The sequence below is a fragment of the Monopterus albus genome, unplaced genomic scaffold, assembly GCF_001952655.1.
Source record: "Monopterus albus unplaced genomic scaffold, M_albus_1.0 scaffold241.1, whole genome shotgun sequence".
Taxonomy (NCBI): domain Eukaryota; kingdom Metazoa; phylum Chordata; class Actinopteri; order Synbranchiformes; family Synbranchidae; genus Monopterus; species Monopterus albus.
The window spans coordinates 262,146-275,431 of record NW_018128121.1 but is presented as its reverse complement, the minus strand read 5'-3'; the positions used below and the strand labels follow the sequence as shown (position 1 = coordinate 275,431).

The 13,286-nt window shown below is 40.7% G+C and overlaps 1 protein-coding gene across 1 annotated transcript in view; it reads right to left on the bottom strand.

Annotated features, from left to right (window-relative positions):
* Nucleotides 1–504: 504 nt before the first annotated feature.
* The window catches only part of etnk2 (ethanolamine kinase 2), a 27,950-nt gene continuing 15,168 nt past the window's right edge, over nt 505–13,286 (bottom strand). The window contains exons 5-9 of the mRNA XM_020620560.1: nt 7,605–7,747; nt 6,505–6,588; nt 6,253–6,413; nt 6,084–6,157; nt 505–4,679 (exon numbers count right to left, since the gene is read on the bottom strand). Coding sequence (XP_020476216.1) covers nt 4,607–4,679; nt 6,084–6,157; nt 6,253–6,413; nt 6,505–6,588; nt 7,605–7,747 — 535 coding nt within the window. The 3' untranslated portion in view covers nt 505–4,606. The remainder of the gene's footprint in view (nt 4,680–6,083; nt 6,158–6,252; nt 6,414–6,504; nt 6,589–7,604; nt 7,748–13,286) is intronic.

Genomic DNA, 13,286 nt, shown 5'->3' with positions numbered 1-13,286 from the left:
GAGTCTCACCCACTTCAAACCAGAGAGAAGAGCACAGAAAAAACAACACTGATATAAATGTGTGTGAAATAATCCAAAACATTCTGTGGCTGAAAAAAAAGTGTTTATGTTTGGTGTCAACTCTGAACTTGTAGAACTATCAGTATCTGGGCAATAGTAGTTTAATTCTTGAATGGCAAATAACTCAGCTTTTATTAGACTCCATTAAACATAAGGTGCAGGTGAGTGATGGTACAAAAAAAGGCAGATGCTGGGACCACCACAGTGTCGGCCTGTGCATGTACGTTTTGGCAGTATGTCCCAAAGCAGATATTTTCTCCTTCCTTCCTCTCATCAAGGCTAAGGGACAAGGTCAGTAGGCAGAGAAACAAACAGAAAACTGGCATGTGAGCAGAAGAAAAGTCACACAGTATAGTTTCACAGATTCCCAGCAGTTGAGACCAGAGAAATCAAAAGTACACACACTGTTTATCATTTTATACAGTTTAATATATTTGATTACTGACAACTGTTAAATCATTTTAAATCAGACTCAATAAACAAACCAGAAAAACTGTTTAAAGGACCCTAAAAGGCCCAACAGAAAAAGAATTATGCAACCTGTCTGGCACACAAAAGCTGATAAATCTATGTATTGGTCTTTAAACACTTTTAGTAACTTAATGGAATTTTGTCACCAATTTCTTTGTCATGTTGCACAGTGTGTGACGTAAGGAGAAAACTGTCAAAAATGAATTTCTAGGCATGTTACCAAGTGTGAATGATTCAAAATATGTGTTTAAACTCCTCACTGTTTTCAATCTATGGACCCATTACTGAACCTGTCCAGGGTGGACCTTGCCGCTCGCCCAGTGTCAGCTGGGACTGGCTCCACCCCCGTGACCCTATTCAGGAATAAGCGGTATAGATAAAACAAAGAAATATCAGACTTTACTGTCAATGCAGGCAATATTACAAAACCTTTAGTTAACTGGTGAACACAGGTTACTACTAAAACATGTAGGACGGATCCACCTTTGGATATTTAAAGGCTCAATCAATAACTTTTTCAACCATATACACTTGTAGGTACTATATTACTCCACACCTAACTTAGGAGTTGGCAGATAAAAATCCTAAAAGTCTCAGAAATATTAATCTGACAGAGAAATCCTAACCCAAGGTCCGTTAACTACCTTTTCCAGACAAGAGATCTAAACAGATCCATATCAGTGACAACTGAGCAAACTCCATCCTGCTGATGAAGACAGTGACTTGACAAAAAGCTCTGGAAAAGCTAGTTAAGGGCATCTCAAGCTGAAATTGTTCTGTGAAATTATTGACTTTAGTTTGTGTATTTACAGAGTAACTTGACCTCTAGTGGTTAAACCTCTCACCTTGCTGCAGTGATGTAGACTTGTACTCCTGGGTGTGTGAGTAATCATTATAAGGCATGGTTACAGATGCAAGGTGGTGCAACAGACTCCACAAGAGGAGCCACGTCAGACTGCTATTAAGTTACTCTTCAAAAACATGTCAGTCATTTTGACTGTGATACTAGGGTCCAGGCTTAAGATTTGACTTTTAATGGCAGGGGCCACATTTGACAACACACTGTGCCTTTAACATACAGAAAACATTTTGTGGGTCATCGTTTCTTTCAGACATGGATGACTCTCTAAGAAGGTGCAAGGATGCAATCCATGAAGCATGCTGAAGCCTTTAGATACACAGTAAATTAAACATCAGTAACACAAAGAATATTTTGGTTCCAAACAACACAATGGGTAAGGTGACCAACAGGTACAGCTGCTAAAATATTAGTGCACTCCTGAACGGGGTTTTTGGGCAACCTCAGCTCTGTGTGGAACGCGTTTCCAGTTCAGCTCTACATTTAGCGCTAGCCTTCATCATTAGCACCTACTAGGTACCATTTCAGAGGAAGCATAATAAAGCCACCCCAACTTTTCCATTCAGAAGTCCTAAACTGTGTCAACACACGAGCGCCACACAGGGTCAGTGCCTTCTGTTTAGTGAATGGAGAAATTCTTTCAGTGCTCATGAAATGAAAATGCCTGTTTAATCTAGGCTGAATTCCTACCAGTGTATTAGGACTGTGCTTTCAAGCAGCAAGCTCACTAATGTGGCCTTTGACTGCAAACCTACTAAGCAGGTTACTCCAGTATTACAGTAGTTCCCCAAAAAGTGGTTCTTGGTTATTCTCAAATGAAAATTGCACTACTGTTTTCCAAGACAAATTCACTAGTAGATTTATGCTCTAAAATATGGATCATCATATGAGTACAAGTCATATTTCACATTCTGAAGGCTCAGATCATCACATCTATGGACAAGAACCACCGACACATTCCAGACACAAATGTAATCCCTTTCAAATCTCTTGTGTCATCACTCAGGTTAACTGTCCTGACTGATTACCATCAACAACACTCAGTCTCTGTTCTGAAGGGCTGCTGCTCACATGGTAAATTATTCAACCTGTCAGTTACATGAGATCTACAGTGGAAGACAAAGGTCAGAGCTCAGGGTTTCCCCCTGCTGGGTCAGTGAGGGGTTAAATATCAAGACGAGTGTGTGTGAGAGAGTGAGTGAGAGTGAAGACGCATCCCATTTCTGGAGTCTGGCACAAATGAGCAGCTTCAGAATATTAATAAATGTATTTACCAGTTCAGTCTGATCAGATAATGACTGCAATCAGTTATGGGGAGGAGGAGTGAATCCTTGTCTCACATTCAGACAGGGAAATGTCTGTCACTTTGCAGAGAGACTATTTAGCATCAGCATGTCTTCAACAAGCCTAAGACTAAGATCTTTCTACATCATATGCAGAAACTGCTAATGTCTAATTAAATCTGTTAATTCTCTTAACTAGTGGGGACAAAAAAGACTAAGTAGACCAATAGCACGCATTAAAAGGGGCACGCCACAGATTTTACACAGTCGTATAATGTCTTTGGTGGCTCTGCAGGAAAGCAGAATTGCAATGTTAAACAGATTTGTCGAGTGACAAAAAATTTATTGACATAATCATTACAGCCATTTCATAAGCAGAAATTGTGAAGAAATTCCCCTTTAAGGTTTCTAGCAATTTTCAGTGAGGATTTACTCATCCTTCCTGAAAAGACTAAGGTAAAGATGACTAACAGGCAGATGATTTTTCCATCCATGTAATAGGTGATCCTGTGCGACAGTTCCACATATCCCACTCCTGTCTCTTTTTAAAGCTAAACTTGATTTGACCCCAGATACACATTATGCAATGGCTGATTATGTTACAAAACTTGGCTCTGAAACTGGAAAGAGAATGGGAAAATATTAATACAGGCTCACACCTGTTCCACTGGCCATTAATGTTAAGATGCCCTGTGGAACCTGTTATAACTGCCTCAATCTCCACAGATAAAGGGAGATATGATACAAAACTGGGATGGGAGAAGATAAAGAGACAGCAACGTGAAGACGGAAATGTCAAAGGAGAGCGTAAAAGCAAAAGGAGGGGCCAGGGTGATGGGGGTCATGATTTTCCGAGAGGTCCGGAAAGTTTAACAGGAAAGTTTAACCGAGCGATTTATTATAACCATAAAAGTCAAGAAGGTGGAAAGACAGTGTGAGAGCAGAAATGCACACAGACATTTACGCAGCTTCCCTCTTTTAAAGAGACATCTATATCCCCTCCAGCTTCACTTCCTAATTCTAAGTAAACACCACCTACTACAGCAACCCAAACTGAAGAGCTGTTAGCCTGAGGCGTTTAAAAAGCCACACTGTCTTCACCCAAACAAATGGACATGTCCAACATACTCAGCGTCCAAGTCCAAAGTCCACTAGCACACAGCAGCAGCAATATGCCTGGAATAACTAGAAGAGGAAGTGACATAAACTCAAACTGCACCAGTCCAGAGAAAGAGATGATACAGTGCCACCTACAGCGTACAATGAACAGGTGATCTCTGGGAAGTGCAGTGCAAATATCTCATCTCATCTATGAGCCCTTAGCACCAAATACGGTTTATGGGAAAAATGAGGATCACGCAGGTCCGAACTTAAAATATCTCTACATGAGGAATGGTCTCACTGCACACATCCGATATACAATGAGGCCATGGCATTGAGCCATAGATACAGTGCACAAAAAACAGAGTACAATCTCTCACTGTCAGCATCAAACCCAAACAGTCTTGTCTGTGTTTTGACCTTCATTACTAGCATTTTGGAACATTATGGCGCCAGTGTGACCGTGTGAGGCTTTAAGTCGGTGAACTCCACCCTAAACTGCTCTGTTTCATTATGTCTGCGTCAGCTGCCCTAAGAGGGAAAGCTAGATGTCAGGTCCATCAGGATAAATTAACAGCACAGACACACAAACATACACTCACACACAGAGAAGTCTGGAAGTTTTCTTAAGCTGGAGCCAGGATAGACATGGAGGTATGACTGGAGGAATGAAAGGGTTAATGGCGTTTGTTTTAGAGAAGGATGCCAGGTGGACCACACAGTGGTCCATAAGAGGCTGGCTCTGACAGAAGAGTTCCCAACCTAGATGAAGTCCCAGTAGTCCCAGTATATAACCTGTTACACACTCCCTCCTCTCTTTCTTTGTCTTGTCTCATTCTGGGATCTGCAGGGCCATCACTGCAGGTTTGGTCTTGAAGTACTGGTTGAATCGTAGCACAGCATACCTGCATAAAGAAAGAGCAAGAAGAATCCCCCTTCATATCTGAAGTACCTTCCACTTTTTGTGTAAAAACAAGATACTGCAGCTACTGTGTGCATCTTCCCACTTTTCAAAACACAAATGATGAAACAAGATAGATTTTTGCTTTATTACACACTGAATACCTGGGTGGACCCATTGTGCTGTTAAGTTTATAATCCACCCAAAAACTGGAGGCTAGCAATCAATGCTAACTAGTTCTAGCCTGGTAAAGTTAACAGTAATTCCCAGTGGATGTTACTTTTTATTCGTGTCACTTCAACATCTGCCAAGTCTCACACACACAGTGTTGTGTTTGTTCTCTATTGTGGTTACAGCAGATGACCAGACAAACAAAACTCAGAGCAACAAGTAGTTCTGTAACCTCAGCACTTTATACGTTATTGCGTGATTAAATCATAACTCAGTAACTAACACATGGACTCGCAGAATAATGCAGGGAGTGCTACAATCCCTAAGCAACAGCAAAGGTCAGCCAACTGTGTTTAAGGTGATGTTACAGTAGAAGCATTTTGTATTGCCAAAAAAAATCATGACTGTTATCTTCTACCATTCCGAACCGATTCACAAAATACCAAATATCTATTTTAATATGTAACTAACAACATTCTGTTGATAAGACAAGGCAGGAAGGACCCACCCACGAGGGCACAGTACAGCACCCAGATAGTGTACAGCAACCACACACAAGTATTACCTTGTGCATCATCTAACAAGACAAACATCTGCATGCATTTTGGATCTAAACATAATCATTAGCTTTGCCAGACACAGATGTGCGTTCTGAATTTCTACATCATTACCCAGAAACGAACATTATTTTCGCAAAGTCACACTGTAGCACTGTATAAAACGTTCAACCAACTCTAGAGAAGTGAAAAATTTAATTCAGTCCACGGTGTGTTCAATTTCAAATACCTGTTATCTCTACAATGCTGTGGGTAATGAGAACTTTCGCTTTGTGAGATTCTGAATCGAATCATTACAACAAGAAATAAAATCAAATTGTAGGATGCTGAAAGATCACCCTTAGCACATTTCCTCTTTTTGCTAATTACAGCTTTGACCAAATGATCAAAGCTATCACCAGGTATATTAATGCCAATTTCCTAGCAAAAGATAATATTAGTTTCAGTTCAACTTTAATAAGCCACTATTCTCTGGAGCAGTAGTTAAATTAGCAGAGGGGCCTTTTTGACAGTCAAATGTGCAGGCAAGGCAGGAGCGATTGGGTTGCAGTTCATGAACTTCCTTAGGTCTGCTCCCTCTGTGTGTTTCACAGGTGCATGCGCACCTACCACTTATGTAATATCTTACCCAGGGGGTTACCACACACATTACTCTTTCAAACAGACATATAGCAACTTACCCGAGGAAGTCAAAGTCGATGGAGGAGTATTTGGCCTGGATGAGTGCCCAGAAGCCCCAAAAGAGGTGAGAAGCCTTGAAAAAGACAAATAAGATATCAGATGAGGTGGAGTAATGTAAGACACAGTGTGTAAGAGATAATGTATATTTGCTAACATAACCATCCTCACCAGAGCAAACTTGTTGACCTGTACATAGAGCGTCTCCAGCTCTCGAGGGCTAACCTCCTCAGTTTTCTTGGTGAAGAGTTTGTACGCCTGCAGGTACACTGTGAGCCAGTCCATCTGCATCTCCCGACTGGGGTACAGCCCATAGTTCAGCTCACTCATGCCTGATCACACAAACAGGCACGCACACTTGTATAAGAACACATGAATTTACTACTTATTTTCACTTACCAATCACACTGCAGTTCAACAAACCTGCAAATTCATTGAAGTGGTTGCCGATGTCAAAAGCCTGGTAGTTGTAGCTGGAGTATTCGTAGTCTATGAAGCGCACATGACCTGAAAAACACATAGCTACAGTGTATAAATGTGTAGCAACTCAAAAACAGTTCTGATATCTTCACCCCAACCAGCCACAGAGAAGAAGACATTTAGCATGCAGTCTGTTGCTGTTTCTAAACTGCATGACTGACCAGAACGAGACCGGAATGGGCTTTCATTCATGTGTTTTCTCTGCTGATGCTGTAGGAAAGCTGTCAGGGAAAGGACACACTGTTCCATTGAGGCCAGGTCTGTTTCCATTGCACCAGAACTCTGGTAAATATCCCCGGTGTTCAGGTGTTAAAACATATAGCAATAATGACACCTGATCACCTTTACATTCATACTTATCTTATCACAAGGTGAGTATCTAAGCTAACTATATACGGTAATCAGAGCCAATGGAGAAGCTTGCTTTCTTTGAGTGATGTGACCTTTAATCCTGTTTGGCTGATCGTCTTCTTTAGACGATGGTCAGACTGTACAGATGTCACTGACACCTGGCTGACATCAGATCACAGGACCACCTCCAGAAGTGGTTATTTACACTTGCATTAACATGCAGACGCAACATTCTGATACAGAACATATGTCAATACCGGGTGTAAATGGGGCCTAAAATACAGTTGGCAGAAAATTAACCGGCAACCATTTTTATACCTAACTGTAGTAACTGCAATTTTTTAAAGCAATAATGACAGAAATTCACTGGTCCAGCTTCTACAATATGAATAGATGCTGTTAGACTGGTCTTTTTTCCTAGTACAGTCAATAGTCCTGGGCTTTGGAAAACTGATTGGCATGTTTGACTGTTGTCTGATGTAGCTAACAATCAACTGAGAGAAGCATCAATGGATAAATGATGATAAAATGATAAAAAAAATAAACCGTAGTTGCATCTCTAGACTAAAAATGTGTAATACATGACTCCACATCACAAACATCTGTATCACCTTTGGCACTGCAGTATGGACAGCCTGTTATAAAGATGACAGTCAAATGGACAATACTCAGTTTAGGTAGAGGGTACCTACCCTCTTTGCTGTTGTAGATGATGTTCTTACAGAGAAGGTCATTGTGGCAGAGCACCACAGGGGAGCCAAGTGTGGAGAGATGCTCCTTCATCCACACCATCTCCTGCTCCAGCACTGCTTGGCTGGGAACCTCCTGCTGGATTCTGGACAGAGAGCACAACGATAGGAAAAGAGGGACAAAGCTCAGCTTTCTCTATGTCAATGTATTTATATAGCATATTTAAAACAGCATGAGTTTGCCAAAGTGCTGTAATGGTAAAATAAGTTACCAAGTATAAAAGGAAAAAGGAAAGGTGCCACATTCTGCTACAGTATACCTATGAGCAGTGTGTAAAATAATAACAGGTAGGGGCAAATGGGGCAAAAGAGGGAAACAAAAACAGGGCTATCATAAAGAGTAAAGACTAATGAGCCAGAGCATAACAGTGTGTCTTCAGCAGAGATTTAAAGGCAAACACTGTAGGAGCCAGTCTAATATGTAGGGGCAGCTGAAGAATCACAATCCACTCTAGAACGTTTTACATTTAGCAACAACGAGAAGTAGATAGTCGGCAGGTTGAAGAGATTTAGGGGGAACAATATGGTATGAGTAGTTCTGACCGATTGGGGGGGGGCATTTAGTGCCTTCAAGACTATCAATAAAACTTTTTTTAACTGAATCCAGAAACAAACAGGTGACAAATGTAAAGCAGCTAAAACAGGAAACATATGGTCTCTTTTCTGAGTATGTTTGAGGAAATGGGCCACCATATTTTGAACAAGCTGGAGACAGTTCGGGGAGGAGAGGCAGACACTAGATATAGAGCGCATTGCAGTAATCTAAACGACCTGAAACACAAACATAAATAAGTTTCTCAATATCTTTTTTTCAAAGAATGGTTTAACCTAAAAGCCTTAATTGATGGAACCTTAAGCTAACCACAGATTGTCCAATTTAAGGGCATTGTTGAATATAACACCCTGTGTTTTTGTTTGTTTGTTTGTTGTTTTTTTTTAGATGATTTTAGATAGGAGTTTAGAAACCCTAGGTTATCAACATTGGAGCCTGCAACTACCACTTGGGCCAAAAATAATAAGTTCAGTTTTGTTTTCAATCAAATTTAGAAAGTTAGAGGCCATCCAACACAATGGAGGGTGGCCGCCTTAATTTTACTCCCACACAAGTCAATAATGTTGTTGATACTGCTACAGCCTCCCTGTGTACACCACCTGATACTGTTGCCCTTCTGAAAAAGAAGGCAGTGAAACAAGAGACTAGCCCCGTGGTACAGCTCGCAGCTCCACTCCCTAATACTGTATAAACATCATGAAAACTGGAAAGGAGGTGGCGCTCCACTAAGTCAGAATGGTTTTTTCTAGAATGGAAAGATAGTTTAATAACATATAAAAAATCCATTTGTAGTACCAGAACAGCATAATATTCATTACTGATAGAGAAAAATCAGAACAACCCCAGGTTTCTTTTCAGCACTGTAGCCAGGCTGACAAAGAGCCACAGTGCTGTTGAGCTTAACATTCCCTTAGATCTCAGCAGCAATGACTTCATGAGCTTCTTTACAAATAAAATCACAACTATTAGAGAAAAAAAAATTATCAAATCCTTCCCACAACTCTCACAAATGTATCAACAAGAATAACAGCTTTAGAAACCTCAGTTATACTTAGACTTCTTCACACACATAGATCTCTCTGAGTTGACCTCAACAATTGCTTCATCTAAACCATCAACATGCCTCTTACTCTATCCCGACCAGGCTGCTCAAAGATGTTCTACTCCTATTCAAAATGTTCACATTAGATCTGATCAACCTCTCTCTATTAACAGAATATGTTCAACAGGCTTTTAAAGTTGCTGTAATTAAACCTCTACTCAAAAATCCTACTCTTGACCTTCCTTTTATTCCTAAAATCATAGGAAAATCTGCTGCTAAGCAGTTATGTGACCACCTTCACAGGAGTGATTATTTGAGGATTTTCAGTCTGGTTTTAGAGTCCATCATAGTACAGAAACTAAACTGGTGAAAGTCACCAACGATCTCCCCCTGGACTCAGATAAAGGACTCGTCTCCATACTCGTCCTCTTAAATCTCAGTGCTGCTTTTGACACCATTGATCACAGCATCTTATTACAGAGCTTTGAACATGTTATTGGGATTAAAGGAACCACATTAAGATGGTTAAATTCTTATTTATCAGGAAGATTCCAATTTGCTCATGTTAATGATGAATCTTCCACACAAACTGAAGTTAGTCATGACGTTCAACAGGGCTCTGTGTTAGGTCCAATTCTCTTCACTTTATACATGCTCCTTTTAGGCAATATTATCAGGAAACACAGCATAAATTTCCACTGCTATGCAGATGATACTTATTTATATTTATCTATGAAGCCAGACGAATCTGATTAGTTGGTCACACTTCAACCATGTCTCAAAGACATAAAGGCCTGGATGACTTGTAACTTCTTATTTCTAAACTCTGACAAAACCAAAGTCATTGTGCTTGGGCCTGAAAACCTTAGAAATCTGCTGTCTAATCCTATAGTTCCTTTAGATGACATAGCTCTTGCCTCCAGTACTACTGTGAGGAACCTTGGAGTCATTTTTGATCAGCATATGTCCTTTAAATCACACAAACCAAGTCTCTGGAACTTCTTTCACCAGCGCAATATTGGGAAAATCAGGAGCATCCTGTCTCAAAGTGATGATGAAAAACTGGTCCATGCATTTGTTACTTCCAGGCTGGACTACTGTAACTCTTTACTATCAGGATGTCCCAATAACTCCCTAAAAAGTCTCCAGTTAATCCAAAATGCTGCAGCCAGAGTACTGACAGGAACTAGCAAGAGAGATCATATCTCTCCTATAATAAAATAAAGCTGCTGCTTCTTCTTTTCTCTCTCCTCTATCCACTCACACCAACCGGTCAAGGCAGAAGGCCGCCCACCAAGAGCCATGGTCTGCCCGTGGTTTCTTCGGTTAAAGGGCGTTTTTCCTCCCCACTGTCGCCAAGTGATTGCTCAAGGGGATTTGTTGGGTTTTTCCTATATAATATTAAAAGTAAGGTCTAGACCTTACTTTGTAGTGTCCCGAGATGACCTTTGTAGTGATTTTGCACTGCACAAATAAAGTTGAATTGAATTTAATTGAATCCAATGCTCTAACTTCTGACGAACAATTGAAGGATTTGAAGGGTTGTTACCTGTCAGTTTCAGGGGAAGATAAAGCTGGATATCATCAGCAAAACAATGGCATGAATTTCCATGTTTTTTGATGATAGAGCCTAAGGAAAGGACAGATAGAAGAAATAAAACTGGACCAAGGATGGAGTCTTGGGGGACACCGTAAGACAAAGGATTGTCATACCCCTAAAATAAACCAGCTAAAACCAGCTCCCCATTTACCAGCTGCAACAATAAATGTGATGTTCACAATAATGCATCAGTAATTATAATACAATAACATGATATACAGGAATGTGAAATGTACCATTCTGCATAATGAGTATTCTTACATTTAGTACTTTAAGTATGCTTTGATGCCAATACTTTTGTACTTTTACTTAACATTTTTAACTCAGGACTTTTAATTGTAATAAAGTATTTTTACACTGTTGTATTGTTACTTTTACTTAAGTAAAGGTACCAAGTACTGAGTACTTCCACCACTGGTTCTAAATGTACCTTAAAGGGAACCTGAGGTAACTGTGATTACTGAGAGAAGTCCAGTAGTCTTTGGTCTTGTCGGGAGAAACACCGGGCAGGGCTTTGAAGCTGAACTTGTCATTCAAAAGACTCTTTCCTTTATCTATTTCTGTTCATTTCTGCTGAGCATTGCATCCCTATTTCCTAGACTACGGGGTGGGCCGAGGGTCATAATCACAGAATGTGCATGTGTTAATCATGTGTCAAAAAATGTATGGTATTAACAGGAATTTGCATTAAGTTATTATTATTGCATTGACAACCCTAAAAAAAGTACTGTGATTATATTTTTTGTCACAATGCCCAGCCCTCCAGCTCTGGTGACTGAGAACTATTTTGCACAACACTGGCCCCATGAGCATGATAAAGGAAGGTGACAGGAATAGTTTTACTAGTTGTTACTGACCAAAATAAACTGCCAGTGTTTTGGTACCATTGTTAGCTGGAAACATATGTGACATGAAAACAACAGAGACCAACATGCACAGACAATGCCTGCTGGCTCCTGAGAGCACAGCTCCAGAGAAACAAGCTCTCAGTGGAGTCTTATGGCACTGCAGAGTGCACCTAAGTCACTATGGATTATAAACATTTGTTCTGTGATTTATTCCATACAATACATGCACATGGCATTTGTGCATCTCCTGCAGCTTTACTGTACAGTATTTAGATACATTTCAGTTCTTTTCCAATTCTGTGCATATGACACAGGCCTTCTGAACATTCATGCATCTGTCCAGGTCAGGTCAAACTCAGTGACCCATCCAGATCAACAGCAGACAGTTTTGACATGTGTTAGCCAGTAGACAAAGGGTTAAGTCACAGAGTTAGTGACTCAGCCAAGCAGATCAGAGTACTGAGCAGAAACCCCTGTGCTAACTGTAACATGGTTAAAGGGCTTAATTCACAGCCAGCCTGATAGCAGGAGAAGAGAGCAGGGAGGGAGCCTGGGTAACACACACACACCCTCTTGGAGACGTCTTCTTGGACCACTGCCTCTCGTCCACTTGTGGCCTCTCCTAAAATCTCAGGTGTTCAATCCCTGCCTGTTGTACAGCAACAATACCACATCTGTGAGAGGTATTTTTGGAATAATTCTCCATTAGACCAGAATCTTAGACTTCATATCTATAAAAATGACCACTAGCATGCGGTCATACAGTATGCTTCAGATTGCAAAGCAACAAGTCCACTGCCCAGGACGAGGACACTCCAGCGTTACCAAGGAAGAGGGGAAAGTGATGTGACACATAGAGCTAAGCAAACATCTGCTGGCCTACTGCATGCCTCAGACTCACTAATCCACTCAGCTATTATTGTTACAGTTACATAAGCCACATGCTGGACCTAATCCAATAGCCATTAGAACAAAGATATCACCTGTGACTGGGCAGCTGGCCAGGTTATGAAACAGTCTACCTTTGTCTGTTCTATAGGTCCAGCACCAAGATGCAAACAATATTCAGTGTGAACTCCTCTGAAATTAAGATTAAGAAGCTTTATTTTATTGTCATTGTAACATTGTGACATGTACCACAAAACTTTGTTTGGAGCTGAGGACCCCAGGCCGATGTGCGCATATGAGCCGCCATCACAGGCAACTTGGAGGGTTCAGTGTCTTGCCCAAGGACACTTCAACATGTGGACTTCAGGCACCGAGATTCAAACCTTCAACCTTCTGTTTGGGAGATGACTACTCTACCTACCGCACCACTGTCACCCCCACAATGGTTATCCTTCTTTCCCAGTGGTGAAAATATAATTTCATACAGTAAAGTGCATTTCTTCAAAAGTATCAGCCCCAGCCTGTTTGCTCTGGAAGTTCTGGGACTTAGAAAGTCTCTGGTTTTACAGCATCTTCAGAATCAGAATCAGCTTTATTGGCCAGGTGTGTTGGACACATGAGGAATTTGACACGGGTACAGCGGCTCTCAATGTGTACATACATATCAACAAGCAAAGGAATGTGTATTAGGGAA